The sequence below is a fragment of the Panthera pardus genome, unplaced genomic scaffold, assembly GCF_024362965.1.
Source record: "Panthera pardus isolate Hobbes unplaced genomic scaffold, ASM2436296v1 HiC_scaffold_21, whole genome shotgun sequence".
Taxonomy (NCBI): Eukaryota; Metazoa; Chordata; class Mammalia; order Carnivora; family Felidae; genus Panthera; species Panthera pardus.
The window spans coordinates 52,500,392-52,517,328 of NW_026526777.1; the positions used below are offsets into that span (position 1 = coordinate 52,500,392).

A 16,937-nucleotide genomic window follows, 5' to 3' on the forward strand; every position below is an offset into this window, starting at 1 on the left:
TGCAATCTCTCCCTCAAATCCTGGAAATCAGATGATCTGCCCCTTTGCTTGCTTCCCACTATTCATAAGTTATACTTTGGATTTAAAAGCGACCAGGAGTATTACAAACCACAATTTATACCCGACTTATACCCACAATCAATAAATATTTATTGTCCTAATTTGTTGATATGGAATGCAAATTAAGATTTCAATAATTTGGATTTTGCAATGACTCATCTTGCAAGCCCTTTTAGTTAGCACCATAAATTAAGTAGTCATAAACAATCACAGAAATTTTAAATTTGTAAGAAAATAAACTTTCCAAATAACTTAGTTGAATTTATTTCAATTGCTGCCTATACTGGGAACCAAGGAAAGGATTCATTTAAGGACCTTTACAAGACAATCCTGTGTTAGTCTAAATTGAGTTCCTTTAATTTTTCTGTAACCATATTATTTCATTAAAATAAAACTGAATTATACATTAGAAGGGTTTCATTTAAAACATCACTGATTCAGACTTATTTTATTCCCTGAATATTATTTCATATATTAAACATAAAACATATATAAAGCACTGTAGCAAGAAATGTCAAAACCTTTTCCATTATAATGCTTCAGAAAAACCCATCCTATGATGACTTCAAAAATACTGCAAATCCATCACAAAGAACATTCAGAACATGGTTGTGACATGTTTACTTTTCAAAAGTAGTTATATGAAGACAGTGTGATTGACAGTTCCTCATCATTATATTTTTCTATTTTTTAATTTTTTTAATGTTTATTTATTTTTGAAACAGAGTACAAGAGGAAGAGGAGGAGGAGGAGGAGGGGAAGAGAGAGAGAGAGGGAGACACAGAATTCAAAGTAGGCTCTGGGCTTTATGATGACTGCTCAGATCCTTGTCAGGCTCAAACCCATGAACCAAGAGATCATGACCTGAGCCAAAGTTGGATGCTTAACCAACTAAGCCACCCAGGTGCCCCCATCATTATATTTTTAAATATACAGCTAAAACTATCCAATTCAGTCTATATATCTTCTAATATATTTAGCAGACAACTATTGTGTTTTGGGGTTTTATTTATTGAAAAAGAGAGAGAGAGAGAGAGAACGAACACACACTAACGAACAGAAGCAGGAGAGGGGCAAAGAGAGTGAATCCCAAGCAGGCTCCACACAGCTAGCATGGAGCTCAAGAACTATGAGATCATGACCTGAGCTGAAACCAAGAGCTGGACACTTAACCAACTGAACCACCCAGGCACCCGTACTGTGTTTTTAAAAGGAGAGGTAAATTTTCATTATCCTCTATGGACTAGAAATTGTTTTAATATCAAAACAATGAGTAGTACTAAATACATCTTATTAAAATTTTCCATGATCTCAAAAGCTCCCTTGTAACATCCAGTTAATTTTAAGGTGATCTTTCCTACTTAATAGGTTAAAAGTTAAAATTTCACATGGAATCTTTCCTGTATCAACTAAGTAAGCCTTCATTTTCTACTCAAGGAAGAAGGGTAAGGTCATTCTACCACCAGCCATCCATAAATACATGATTCAAGAGCCTTATCATGGGCAAAACTATTGCTACACAAGACATATGCTCGGGACTAGCTCTGTCTAGCTATATGATACTAGGGTCACTTAAAAATCTTATCTCAGATTTCTGTATGTGAAATGAGATAGTGCTTACTCACAAAAGCTTTTAGAATGTCAAGGGCATTATGCATGTTCAAAAAGCATTTTAACCTTTTTCAAATTTTAACTTGCAGTGATCTCTAATAATTTCTTAACCCTCACAACAGAGGTACATGCTTGTCTCCATTTTCCTCATGGTACACTGAATCATTTGAATATATGCCATAGTAACATTCCAAACTGGGATATATTGGTAACTGTGCTCAAGAACATTACTTCAAATCCTAATATGTTTTCTAAAAAAAGATGTGTACCTTTAACTATTAGAAAAGTAATTAAACACCCTACAAGGACTGCAAATTGAGAATGCCAGCATTTCCCCCCTAAGTTTGTAATGTGGTAAAAGCATTAAGACACCCCCCTCATACACACGCACGCTGTCTGTCCCTATGATACTACCAGATGTCCTGGATTCAGAATCTATAAAAGTAAATCCAAATCTAGTCTTCTAATAAATTTTAAGTCTGTTTAATTGTAAGTGTTAAATCACATTTACAAAGAGGGCTGATATATGAAATTGATGACTTAAATAACAGAAGCCATCACAAGACACGTTTAATAACATGACATTGTAAATATGAGTCTTCAAAATGCACTTTTCCAGATCTATTTCCAAATAAATATACCTGAAATCCAGTAAAGTTTTAAGATGTTGGTGATGTAAAACATTTAAAAACAACTGACTTTAAACAACAGAAGCAAGGAGAGAAAACTAATCCTTGGGATGTTACGTTTTCCTCAAAATCTATTTGAACAGAGAAAGAATTGAACATCTACATCACTGTAATTTTTAATTTCAATACAAATCATATTTTAAATATCTAACGGCAAGAACATTTCAAAAAAACCTAGGTATACTTTATACAGAGTTTATTTTCTTACAAACAAGAAACCATGTTCTATTTTAAAATTGGTAACTTCCAACAATTCTTAAAATCAAAACCTGAATCTTCCTTTCCTTGCCAAAATAATAAATATAACAAAAGTCCAAACATAATTTAACTTAAATTATATTTAAACATATTAAAACATTAAACAAAGATTTTCAGGATTTTTTACCTGCTTTTTCAGAAATTCTTTTAATCTTCTCCAAATACATCATTTGCAATATCAATTTTACCAATTTAGCATTTTTAATTATAAAATTCCTGAGAAAGTAAACACAATAACTGTGAAGAGGCTATTAGTCTAAAATGTATGATCTAATAATAACTATTTTAAACCTGAAACTCTCTTAGGAACGTTAGTAGAGTAAATGTTTTAAAGCTGTATTTTACAGTCTATACATTAACAACTATTTGTGCCAGTGTAACCTCAGACAAGGGGTTATCTCTTGCATTCATTGCATTGGTCTACACTGCATTCAAAGATACATTTTGAATCTTAAAGAACAGGCTATATAACTTTGTGTTTGTTTACAGGCCTCCCAGCCCAGTTAATACCACCACTTTAAATTTATAAAGAAAGTATGTTTGGGCACTTTTAACTGGCAACAACCTTACTTACACTTGCCTAAATAGAAAACAAAATAAATTAATTGCAGTCTAATTTCTAAAATCAAATATGCATGTGATTTCTCTTGCATAAAGTAGCATTTTGATAAGTTTCAGAATTCTAGAAAATATTTCCATTCAATAAATTCTACCACTATGCTCTATGTTTCTTGATATTTATCATCGAGAAATTTTAGAAATGAAAAATCTCAAAGATTCATCTGGTCCCATTCACTACAGTGAAAGTGCTGATATCACATACGACTTTCATGTTAATATCTATCAGACATAACAGACTCCTAATGAATATATTACTCTGATTTTTGGTATTACTCTCATTCCCTTCATGGGGAATCATAAATAAAAACAGAATAGAAATTACCATTAAAAAATTATACTGAACACCAAGTAATGTATAGAATTACTAATCACACATTGTACACCTGGAACTAATATAACACTGCATGTTAAGTATACTAGAATTAAAAAAAGAAATTTAAGTTATATATATGATCTTTGAAGATGGGGAATTGGAAAAGTAGACTCTTGTGTATCTGTGAGATGTAGTTAACACATCAGTTGGACCCTATTTCCCTAATATAGGGTCATTCTTCTGATATTTAAAGATCTGAAAAATGTTAAAAGGTGTCATCATTGGTGCATTAAAAACCCTATAGTCACTGAGATCCCTTTCAGATGCAGCAAATAACACTTCAAACTGATTGTGTTGAAGCAAAAATAAGTCAAGACTATCTAATGTTGCAATTTCTCTGAAATTTTTTTCTGAAATAAATATTATAGGAATCAAAAACTATATAGACTATCTACAAAGAAGTAGAAAGACATATTCCATCCTCATGGATTGGAAGCACAAATATTGTTCAAATGTCTATACCACCCAAAGCAATATATACATTTAATGCGGTCCCTATCAAAATACCAACAGCATTTTTCACAGAACAAGAAAAAAATTCTAAATTTTGTATGGAAACACAAAAGATCCCGAATAGCCAAAGCAACCTTGAGAAAGAAAAGCAAAGCTGGAGGCATCATAATTCCAGACTTCATACAAAGCTGTGGTAAACAAAACAGTATGGTATGGACACAAAAATAGACACATAAATCAACAGCACAGAATAGAAAACCTAGAAATGAACCCACAATTATGTGGTCAATTAATCTTTGACAAACCAGGAAAGAATATCCAATGGGAAAAAGACAGTCTCTTCAACAAATCGTGTTGGGAAAACTGGACAGCAACATGAAAAAGAATGAAACTGGACTTCATTACGCCATACACAAAAATAAATTCAAAATGGATGAGAGGCCTACAAGTGAGACCTGAAACCATAAAAATCCTACAAAAGAACACAGGCAGTAATTTCTCTGACATTGGCCATAGCAACTTTTTCTAGATAGGTCCCTGAGGCAATGGAAATAAAAGCAAAAATAAAGTATTTATACTACATCAAAACAAAAATTTCTACACACCAAGGTAACAATCAAAAAAACTAAAAGACAACCTGGAATGGAAGAAGATATTTGCAAATGACATATCTGATAAAGGGTGGGTATCCAAAATATATAAAGAACTGATAAAATACCCAGTAAACAAATAATCCAATTAAAAATGGGCAGATGACATGAACAGATATTTCTCCAAAGACATCCAGATGAACAATAGACACATGAGAAGATGTTTTCGTCATTTACCATCAGGAAAATGCAAATCAAAACTATAGTGATACCACGCCACACCTGTCAGAATGGCTAAAATCAACAACATAAGAAACAAAAGGTGTTGGTGAGGATGCGGGAAAAAAGTAACACTCATACTGTTGGTGGGAATGTAAACCGGTGCAGCCACTGTGGACATCAGTATGGAAGTTCCTCAAAAAGTTAAAAATAGAATTACCCTATTTACCCAAAGGATACAAAAACACTAATTCAAAGGGATACATGCACCTCTATGTTTATAGCTGCATTACTTACAATAGCCAAGATATGGAAGCAGTCCAAGTATCCATCGATTGACAAATGGATAAAGAAGATGTGATATATACACACAATGGAATACTATTCAACCATAAAAAAGAATGTGATCTTGTCATTTGCAATGACACGGATGGAGCTAGAGAGTATAATGTTAAGCAAAGTAAGTCAGAAAAAGACAAATACCATATGATCTCACTCATATGTGGAATTTAAGAGACAAAACAAGCAAAGGGGGGGAAATGAGAGGCAGGGAGAGACAAATCAAGAACCAGACTCTTAATTAGAGAACAAACTGATGGTTACAGAGGGAGTGGGGAGAGGGTTGAGTTAAATAGGTGATAGGGATTAAGGAGTTTACCGGTGATAAACACTGGGTGACATATAGAATTGTTGAATCACTATATTGTACACCTGAAACTCATATAATACTATATGTTAACTAGCTAGAATTAAAATAAAAACTTAAAAAAAACCCAGAAATCTATAGAACTACCTTTAAAAGAAGACAGTACTGGGACATGACTGGATAATGTTACTTGTAGAATCAACAAGCACTGTTTTGTGAAATGTCAAAATATTGCTTAGTCATCATTCTCTCTTTTTTTTGAGTTCATTTATTTATTGACAGAGACAGAGAAGGGGGGGGGGAGAGAATCCCAGACAGAATCTGCACGTCAGTGCACAGCCCAACGTGGGACTTGATCTCATAAACTGTGAGATCATGACCTGAGCTGAAATCAAGAGTCAAACACAACCCAATGAGCCACCTAGGCACCCTCAGCATTCTTGCTTTTTTCAGCATCCTTTTTAATAAAACAATTTTGTTTTTCTGAGTACAAAGGAAGTAAATGCTCATTTCTAAAAACAAATTAAACAGAATATTAATAAAGAAGACCCAATGTCATCACTATTAATATTCTAAAACACAACCATTTATACTATTAAACAAAGTTATGAATATTTTAAATTGCAGAGCAAAACGAGCACTGGATAAAACTCATTTACGAGAAACACTCAAAAGGGAATCTGGTTGTTTTCTTTTTCTTTTCTAGTCACTTCATTTTCTTCTATGTCTATACATACATTTGGTTGGAGAGTATGCCACTTTCTACATATTCTTCTTAATCCAAAAATAAAGTTTTGTTCGGGGAGAAGAGCGCTTGTTGGAACGTACACATCAGAGTATCACATCAGCTCAGTAACCTAAGCTTCTGTGCATTGTGATGGCTCTACCTGAACATGTTATATTAGCAAATTCCCCACACCTTAATCTCCTTTATTTATCACATGCTTGTATCTTTTCCATACCTTATGATTAGCTTCCAGAGTGGAGAGAGACAGAGGACAGTCCTTCAAGGCAACAACTGCATTTACTTCTAAACTCATAAATTAGTGCCATATGTAGAATGAAACCTGTTGGCTAATCTTTGTTTCTTCCAGGTAACCTGTATATAACAAAACACCCTAAATTCCATTTTAGTAAGTGAAGAAAATTAAAATGTAAAGACAAATGGCAAAACATTCCTGAACAATCCTTTCTTACTATTGCCAACCTGACAAAAGAAAAATGTTTAAGCGTATTTTATGCAATAAATAATGTAAGGAGGTAAATTAATCTCAGAATCATCCCAACAACTGCTTGCTGGTTATACTTAATGTCAAATGATGTCTTCATGAATAATCATTCCTGGAAAAGGAGCTTTCAAAAATTATGGAAGTTTTCTATATTTAAAAACATCTGAGTTTAAGCCAAAATCTGAGTTTAAACAGATATGAAAAAAATGCTGTTTTAGGAAACTCTTATACTCAATGGATTAATTCTGTTGTAAAATGTAATCTTCTTAGATTGTAATTAGTGATCTCGAAATTATGGTAGCAATGAATATGGCAGCCACAAAGATAATGAAACAGGAGCTACCACATTCTGAACGTGTTCTATGTGCCAAGAGTCATGCAGAGCACAAAGGCTACATTAGCTTGTTTAGTCCTCAAATCTAGCCCAACAGGAAGGTACAAGTCCCTGGGTTTTACTGAGGAGAAAACTGAGGACTTGGAACATTCAGTGCTACTAGGGATAAACAGCCTCTGAAGGCCAGGATTTCAGTCCAGATTTCATACCCTAGTAGGTTATAAAGACTTCCAATACTACGTAACTTCAGAAACGGCTCCAGAGACAATCGAACCCTTAGTAACAGACTCTGGCATTATTGTTTCGCTGTCACTTATAACCAAATTGAATAATTACCACAGAATACAATATAATGATGAGAATAATGGTTATGCTTTCCATTCTTCAAACATATTAATTTTAAAAAGACACAGTAGTTTCAAAATAAGTATTATCTTATTATATAAACACACATTAAAATAGGTCAAAAGGAAGTTACAAGGCTTGCCTGAGAGTTGCACATGAAACATTATAATAAATGAAAAATCTAAACCTAGTACTTGCCTTATAGGCTCCCCTTGCTTTTCCAGGATATGAAACCTTGACTGAACTCCTGGCCTTCAGAGGCTGTTTATCCCTAGGTAAGACACTGAATGTTCCAAGTCCTCAGTTTTCTCCTCAGTAAAACCCAGGGACTTGTACCTTCCTGTTGGGCTAGATTTGAGGACTAAACAAGCTAATGTAGCCTATGTGCTCTGCATGGCTCTTGGTACATAGAACATGTTCAGAATGTGGTAAACCTTCTCCACTCACCTGCCTGAAAATATTTTCTTCAACAGGAAATTCACACAGATCTGAAGAAACTATTCAACAAAAACTTAACAAAAATGAATAAAGGCAATGCCAAGGAAATGCTATGCCCCAAGGTTTCAGTTTGATTACAGACTAAACTAGCAAGTTTGGGCTTACGAGATTGCTGTTTTAATAAAATATATTTGTAAGATCAAGGAAAAAGATATCACAAGGTATGGAAGGGACTACAGCAAAATGTTTAGGTGAAGAAAAAGAATAAAACTCAGAGAAATTTGTAAGGAAAAGGTACAGACAGAGGTACAAAGGTGTGAAGGCTTTTGAGGAAAGAAAACAAAAAACAAAACAAAACAAAACAAAAACCCAGAAAAGCAGTGAAGCAGAGTGGTTAAGTATGTAGGCTTTGGCTCTAACCCAGCTAAATATGAATGAACCTGTGGGGAGGAAATGAGTGACCTTGCGTCCATCACCCTTCTTTAGTTTCCTGTCTCTAGGATAAGAATAAGAACAGTATCTATCTGAAAGGGGTGTAGTGAGGATTAAAAGTCAAAATATATATAAAACTTAACACACTGTTGGGGTGCCTGGGTGGCTCAGTCAGTTGAGTGTCTGACTTCAGCTCTGGTCATGATCTCAAGGTTTGTGAGTTCAAGCCCCATGTTGGGCTCTGCGTTGACAGCTCAGAGCCTGGAGCCTGCTTTGGATTCTGTGTTTCTCTCTCTCTCTCTCTGCCTCTCCCCTGCTCATGCTCTGTCTGTCTCTCTCTCAAAATAAACAAACATTTTTTAAAAATTAAAAAAAAAACTTAACATAGTGTTTAAAACTTGACACATAATTGTTGTTACTAATTATCATGAGGAAAAGCCAGAAGAGGAAAATGCAATAAATGCAGCCTCAAGTTTTCTCTACAGAATATCTACTGTAGAATATCTCTACAGAATATCTACAGGATACAGAATATCCTTTCGAGCTATATTTATTTACACACCAAACTAAAGGAATCAAAATCTGATTCCCAAATAATACATATAATGTTGAATATTCTATTTGTGACAGCTGAAAAGTTAGTAGTATTATGCTTTCTTGAAATCTGTTTTTCCTTTAACTGGTCTGAACTTAAAAGGTTCATTTTGAATATCCAAAATGCCACTGGCAAACACAGGGCAAGAAATAATATAAACAACCCAAACCACAGAAATGTGAAACAATTAAATTTTGATTCTAAGTGAGTGTTTTTATGAAACTGAAACAAAGTCTGATTTTGATACGTAGAATACTATTTTATTCTTTATTTTAAACTTTTCTTACATGTTTAAAAATATACACGGGTTCAAAACAACCTCAATAAAATGATGACATTTCTACTAACGGACCTCTGAAGTCAAACCACTCGTGTGCAAACACACTAGGCTTCCAATTTGAAGTCATAGGCACATTTCATTAAATGCATTTCATAAAACAAATAAATCAAAATGCTGAGAAGAAAAATACTCAGTAGTCTGATATAAACTTTAAAATATCTGTCAGGCAGGAAACTTATAGTAAAAAAGTAAGATTTAGATGTTTTACCACTCACACCTGCTTCACTACTGATTCCCCCAAATGCCATTTTGCTACATCTAAACCCCTGGCAATTTATTATACAATTCCACGTAGCACACTAAAAAATAAGTTAATTTAATCTCTGCGTATGAAAACAGATTACAAAAGGAAATACTGACAGCTCTTACCTGTATTTGATAATTAAGTATATCGTATTCTCAGCAGTACTAAGAATGCAGCTTGATCTAATATAAATATCTAATAACAACTACACAAAAGTATTTTTCTCTTTAAAGTTTTTGTATATTTTTTCCAATGTTGATGAGTTAAGCAACATTGATCTATGTATTGTGCTAAGAAAACATTAGGCACAGATCACATAATATAATTTACATTTTCTTTGTTGTAAAAAATATAGTATATGCAAATGCATATCACACAAATGATTGGTGGACGCAACACTAAGCTTTGTAGACCTAACACAAAAAGGTTAATATTTTCTACTGGATTGCGGGGAGGACACGCTGTGTGGCTTGAAGAGCAATACCTTACTTCTGGGTGAATACTCTGAAATCTCCATTAGAATTATTTGTGGATTTCCTTAAAGAAAAACAAAGCTTTATTATAGCAAAAAAAGACACTACTTTGGGCACACGAGCTAATTGGAAAGGAACCAGATAAAAATGTATACAAAAGCTATTAAAAATATTTAACACAACATCTCAAAGAACCTTTGTTGGAAGGAATAGGTTATTTAAGATTATGATTGCTTTGTATAGTAGATTCTTTCATTAGCTAAGACACTTTTGGGTTAAGGTACCAAAGGATGCAGATCAAGAACAATGGAGGAAAAAAATAGCAGGCTGTTAGAAAGGGGGTGGGGGTGGGTACACATAATTTTACCCAGAAGAAACAAAAGTACTGTTTCTTTTTGTTTATAGCAAACAATTTGCACTGCGGACATTATAAAAACACAAGCAAAAGGGTTATGTGGCAGGTAATAAAATACAATGCTTACTATGCATCCTTCATAGAGAGACAACTTATGGGTTGCAGATTAGTACATTTAAGAGTATACTTTGATGCAAAAAATTGCACTTTGCCACATATATTATATGTAGCATTTAAAGGGCAATTTATGTAAGTCATTTCCACAAACACAAAGAAAGTGAGACAGACAGACAGAATGAGAGGCAAAGACAGAGGAGAGAGCTCAGTCAGAGAGGACAGAGATGCCGAGGGGCTTTGCTCATGTCCTGTGGAAGCTCTGAGATACTTTTTTCAATAATTTTTTCATCTTCAGTGCTTAATTTTGCTATTACTGTACATTTATACTCACATACTAAAGTTATCTCATGAGATTACCCTCTATACATTCTTTTCTCTAGCTCCCCCTCCCCCACCACTGTGGAAAAAGAGAAGGGAAAAAAAAAAGAAATCTTTAGTCCCTTCATCTCATAGTCAACTATTCAAGTAAATATTTCTCTAGTGGCAAACTTCCAGAAGAATTATTTAGATATTATAGAAGAATCAAGAACACAATCCAAAACCCCTGTCAGATTACACTGGATTTACTGTATAGTTCTCTTCAAATGGAGCAGGAATTAGCCCGTTTCCTAGGTTTGGGGTCTCGTGCTTCCTGATCCTTCACACACAGACAAGATGTGCACATCGTCTTGGACAGTCTTCGGAGGCCTAGCCGGAAAACACTGTTGGAAAGGCTGTATATTACACAGTTACAAAAACTATTACTTATAGCAAGCCAGGTTGTTAGGAAGGACAGTGTTGGATTGTCTAAGACCCGGGAGCTTTCCAGAAGGAAGTAAATTATATAAGGGAGCCACAGCATGTAAAACACACTGGTTATCCGAAACAAAACCATGGCGTAGCGACGGTCGGGGCTGTGTCCGGTCTCTCCAGAGGCATCCACCTCATGGCTAGGAAATCGGGCCCTCCGGTCATTTATCTCTTTGGTGTGCTGACGGCAAATTTTGAAAATGTGGAAGTAAGTGAAGCAGACCACAAAGGCAGCAGGAGCATAAAGTAAACAAACAATAAAGCCAGTAAAATAGGCACTGGTAAGCCAAGAGGTGGCACACCATTCAAAAATGTCACCATGGTACCCAGGTTTCCCCCAGCCAAAAAAGGAAGGCAAGAAAATGAGGCAAGAGTAGATCCAGATTAAAATAATGCAAATTCTCAGGCGACAAGGAGTGACCAGTTGATTGTAGGAAAGAGGCTTGGTAATTGCAAGATAGCGATCCACGCTTATGCAAGCAAGACATGCCATAGAAACGCTTTTTAGAACCGAGATGATATATCCAAAAACCTGGCAAGTCAATGACTCATGGATACCTGTGGAGTAGTGAAGAAGTGAGAGAGTAGGAACCAAGCAGCTAACTCCAACGAAAAGATCAGCATATGCCATTGTCTGAATAAAATAGCTGGTAGTGTAATGGTGTAAGAGTGGAGCACAGTGAAAGACAAAGATGACCGTTAAATTCCCAGCAATGATTAGAAATGTCAGCAAGACAATAACAACGGTCTCAAAGATGCACACATCCACCGCACTGTAGTAGCCAAATCCAAGTGGGCAGGAGTGACGTTCAGACACATTCACAATGCCACTGCTCATGTTCAGGATGCTCCATTCAGTCCACCTGGATTCATTCATGGCTTGGAATTAAGAGAACATGTAGCCTTGGCTCCAGCAAGCAGGTGCCCTGTCCAGCATGTGTTAAACTCTACACATGAGTGTCTCGGGATCAGCTTCGGTAGACAGTGGCAGTGCTTCTGTCACAGCCGAGCATCCCAGAGAGTACTCAAGCCTCTTCATCAGTCTCAGTGCAGCAGTGACACATCTCAACTTTGGGAGGGGGAGAAAGGGAAGTAAGCTAGAAAGGAGGTGAAAAAAGGTCACTGATTAGCTTCCTCTGATGCTCTCTCCAACAACTTTTTGAAGACACAAGGCACTTCTAGAGAAAATGGATATTTTATTACCTTTCACCATGAAAAATTAAATCTGTAAAAAGAAAAAAAAATCAATTGCCAAGGGAAGAAAAGAGTTTGTGAGCTGTTTGGGCTCATCAGAAAGGTAGTTTCTTAGGGATCAACTAGAAATAATGAGGGGAAAAAAGTCTTAAATTGTCTCAGGCTTCTTACTTCATCTGTCATGAGAAGTGGATTCATATTTTACGGTTTTAAATAATTAAGATCTAAGATCTAGTTGCAAATCTAAGAAAAAGTTCATTGCGGCAAAGAGTGCCTTTGGGCTCAGTTCAGGGTTCGATGCTGGTGGATGAACTTTATGATCTATTTCTCATTTCTCAAAAAAGCTAAATCCCCACACACACATACACACAAGGTTAATTCTAAAAGACTCGGGTCTACTTGGGCACAAAGGAGCAGAATAGGGGTAACAGACTCCAGACTGCCCTATAACTCTCATGAGTAAACAAAAGCATATTTCCAGTAGTGAAGATAATGTGCAATGGGTTAACACGTGACAAGATATGATAAACTGTAAAGTTTTAATTCTGCATGCAATTTTTTAAGCATTCGGATGCAAACAGTTTTAGTCCATTACAATTACCGGTTCTACATGTAATTTGTATGTTCTCCTTTTCAAAGGGAAAATAAATGTTATTAATTTCAGCATCAATAATTGAAAATAACTTTCATTATCTGATATGCTACCTTCCTTATAACGGAATAATAGATTCACAGCTCAAAGTTATTTCTCACCTTTGCAACCACACCTATATCTCACGTATATATGAAATTTAAACAATAGAAACTTTCCTATGCACTCTGAGCTTATTTGACTAGAAACGCTGCCATTATTTCTTACTTAGGTATTTCTAGTAGGCTTCATAGTCTGTTTCTATTCTACTTTCATCAGAGGATTAACACATTAAATCATTACTTCGACTAAATCTTCTGAAAGTGGAAAATTACCTTGTTTGCTATACTTGCAGTTATACAGCAGCCATATGTTATGAAAATGCCTCTTCTATTTCTGTTTTCTATTTTGAACAAGTGCTCGATTAGTACAGGGGTCATTAGGTAGGTTATAAGATGGTCTTATTTTAAAATACCTCTAAAGCATCAAGATGAGTTTAAATCCTAGAGTTTGAAATACTGAAAGGCTTGCAGGATAGAATCCATCCAAGAGGCTTCCAAGGTCATTCTGTTATCAGGTTAACATTTATCAAAAATCTTTTTAAAAGTACAGGTATTTCAGAGAGTTTCTTGTCAGTCTTTGTTGTCATACCTCTTGAAGAAGTAACATGCATTAGAGATAAAAACGTTTCCTTCAGGAACAAAGCAGCAGCTTAACAGAAAGCATTCTTCTGAAAGTTATTTTCTCGTGCACCACCAAGTCATTCAGGGAAGTCCTTCTTTTATAACAGCCACAGAATATTCCTCCTTGCACATTCCTAGTTTCACTTATCACAAAATAGTTCTCTTCTTACGGGAATAAGGCAATGCTTCTCACCTACATTCACTCTTATCAGCTGCTAGGCTGGGCTGCTTGATTCAGAAGTCCGATTTACTGTGATGCAGTTACCAGGATGCTGTCGCTATATTCTTCACAATCTCTCAGTATCACTGCCTCCACCTGAGCCGGAGCCCTGCTCCTCTCCTCCTCATCCTGAGCTGATGCAGAAGAACTCACCACCATCAGAAAGGTGACTCGGTCCTCCTGCCCCAATCAACAGCACAGCCAATGGCTACTGCAGCTGAAACTGTCACTAGGTAACAGTTGCCAGGCACATGCAGGCTTATAGACTTACTCGGCAAGCTCTGATCAAGATTGACAAAAGAAGACAATGGAACTGACCGATCCTTATAACATATTAATGGCATGTATGAATCTCTAGAGATAGTCTCCTTATAGCATTTATAAAGATTAATTCCTATGGACCAGACAGTAAGAAACAAACAAAACAAAAACAAAAAACAAACAAAAAAAAAAACCAAAAAAACACTGGGATACACCTTTAAACCCTGTAGAGAAACTACCACAAGGTACTATGACACTAAAAAGTCAGCAGTAATCTAATGCTCACTGGCAGAAAAAAACGTATTAATTATTAAAAATCAGCTAAGACTTCGTGAACTCAAGTGATATAGCTACTATTTTTACTCCCTAAAATATAGGTATGTTTTGATTAACAGAAGTTAAGTCATTTAATAATCTCTCCAATCCCTGCCACACCCACACTAAATTGCTGAATCCGATGTATTTAAGTGTATAAACAGAGCATTGGAACTAACACCTCTATGCTAACATCTATTTGGGGAAATATTTAAGGTCAAATGTGAACTCTGAAAAGTAGGCATTAGAAATAAGTAGAATGATTGTTTACTCCACTTATTATCCTAATATGAAAAACACTCAAGAGTCAAAGAACTGTCATACCGTGACTGAGCTACTCACACCCAAGTGAGAAGCAAGCAAATTAAGCTACTTTATTTGAGGGAGGTTAAAAACATTTCTACTTACTTTGACTTACTATAGGCAAACATTTTCTATTTTAAGCATATTTCTTATGGGATCAGCACTCTTCTTTAAAGTGACTTAGAACTAATTTACAAATTATTTCAGACTTAGATAAGGAAAATTAAGCTGAAAATGGAAGATAAACTAACATCTGTTGAGCACATTCTGTGTGCCAAGCATTATGCTAAGTGCTTTATATATTTCCTCTCTATAAAAACCTTAAGTCTTTATGGAGTAGGTACCCATCATTATCACTTTCCAAAGGAAGAAGACAGGTACTACAGAAGGTAAGCATAACTTGCTTCCGACAGTCATGAAACTAGCATTGTAACAGGTCAAAAGTGTCATTCCTAACACCATATTGATGAACCCCTCTCTCCTTCCCTTTCCTTTCCTTTCCACTGATGGCTGCCAGTAAGGTAATGTCTAAGAATAACTATTTTGGATTCCAAAAATGATTTCTAAAGAACAGAAAACCCTATTCTTTCCTCCATGTTGAACTGCCTTATAGGAATGAAGACCATATTATTGTCAAAAATCTCCAGGGGTTTAGGTGAAATACAGAAAGAATGGAAGCGCATTTCTCATTACCAGAATAATTCATAAAACAAGTTAGAATAACAATCATAGAATGAGTACCATGTTGAGGTTTGAAAGAAAATATTTAAATATACAATACAAAAGGCTAGAAAGTCCTATTTTACAAGGGAAGTAGTTTGACCTTTAGGGATACATAAAAGCATTAAAATCAAACAGGAATGGATTTAACTAATAGTCTCATTTACAATAATAATAAATATCCAAAATAAAAATTACATTTGATAAATATTCATGAATGTAGACAGGTCCCATACTCCATATTAAAAGGAGTTTAAGGGGCGCCTGGGTGGCTTGGTCGGTTGAGCGTCTGACTTCGGCTCAGGTCATGATCTCATGGTCTGTGAGTTCGAGCCCCACGTCGGGCTCTGTGCTGACAGCTCAGAGCCTGGAGCCTGTTTCAGATTCTGTGTCTCCCTCTCTCTCTGACCCTCCCCCGTTCATGCTCTGTCTCTCTCTGTCTCAAAAATAAATAAACATTAAAAAAAATTTAAAAAAAATAAAATAAAAGGAGTTTAATACTCAGCTTTACTATAAAACCATCAGAAAATAAAACACTATCAATTATTAAAGTTACCTATATATTACCAAAATCTAAATAAACCTTTTCCAAGGATAGGCTTTACATATTTTTAAAACAGTTTTGAATGTAATATTTCCAAAATTAGAGAAATGGCAAAATAATCTCATAGGGAAATTCAAATTCTAGATCGCTTTCATTTGATACATTTATTTCCCAAAACTAATCGCTGACAGGGATTTGAGTCTACGAATATTCTAAATAATCCGTAATTGTACATGCTTCCAAAGGCAAATAAATGATAATACAAGAGAGTTCAAGCAGAGCCTTTGATCCACTTTCTTCTTTCCTTCTACCAACTTCCAAAAAAAGCTTTAGCAGTTCTAACAAGATAATTTTCTTCTTTTTAGACATTGACTTGTTCTACTGGTCCCTCATTTTTCTCCCTTTCTATCCTTTTTTCTAATCTGATTATAATAGGAACTAATTTATAATGTGAAGCTTTAATAACAAAAAAGCATTAATGTCATATATTTACATAGCTCATTACATAAATCATTCTTTGTCTTTAATTAGGCATAACTCTCTTTATGTTAGGGGTCATTAGGTGTTTTATTATTGCCATTCTTACTGCAATCATTGTCAACCACCTCTCTCTCCTTTTAACTGATGAATGCTAGTTGGGAAATATCTAAGAGGAATTATTAGTTGGAATACTTCAGAATTACTTCTAACAGCTAAAACTATAGCTTTATGAGGTGACACATCACAGGTATTTGCTTTTTTTTACTTATACCTTAAATTGTTTTATATATTCTTTTATATGAATCAATAGTTCATTATTAAACATCTAAGCATTTCAGGCAACTACTCAATAGGACCTAAATAGCAGAGTAAGAG

General features: G+C 35.1%; 2 protein-coding genes across 8 annotated transcripts in view; both read right to left on the reverse strand.

Annotated features, from left to right (window-relative positions):
- The window catches only part of RABGAP1L (RAB GTPase activating protein 1 like), a 753,664-nt gene that overhangs the window by 472,829 nt on the left and 263,898 nt on the right, over window positions 1-16,937 (reverse strand). The gene's annotated exons all lie outside the window — the stretch shown is intronic.
- GPR52 (G protein-coupled receptor 52) lies at window positions 9,132-15,788 on the reverse strand. Of its 2 annotated transcripts, none has more exons than XM_019425399.2 (2): window positions 13,512-15,788; window positions 9,132-12,308 (listed from the first exon to the last, which is right to left on the reverse strand). In XM_019425399.2, the coding sequence occupies exon 2, from the start codon at window positions 12,086-12,088 to the stop codon at window positions 11,003-11,005; it is 1,086 nt and encodes a 361-aa protein (XP_019280944.1). In that variant the 5' UTR covers window positions 12,089-12,308; window positions 13,512-15,788; the 3' UTR covers window positions 9,132-11,002. The 2 variants fall into 2 exon arrangements, with proteins under 2 accessions (XP_019280944.1, XP_019280933.1); XM_019425388.2 differs by having other exon boundaries at window positions 13,372-15,788.

Excerpts from the sequence above, each read along its gene's own strand:
- GPR52 (XM_019425399.2), bottom strand. The coding sequence starts at position 12,088 with ATGAATGAATCCAGGTGGACTGAATGGAGCATCCTGAACATGAGCAGT.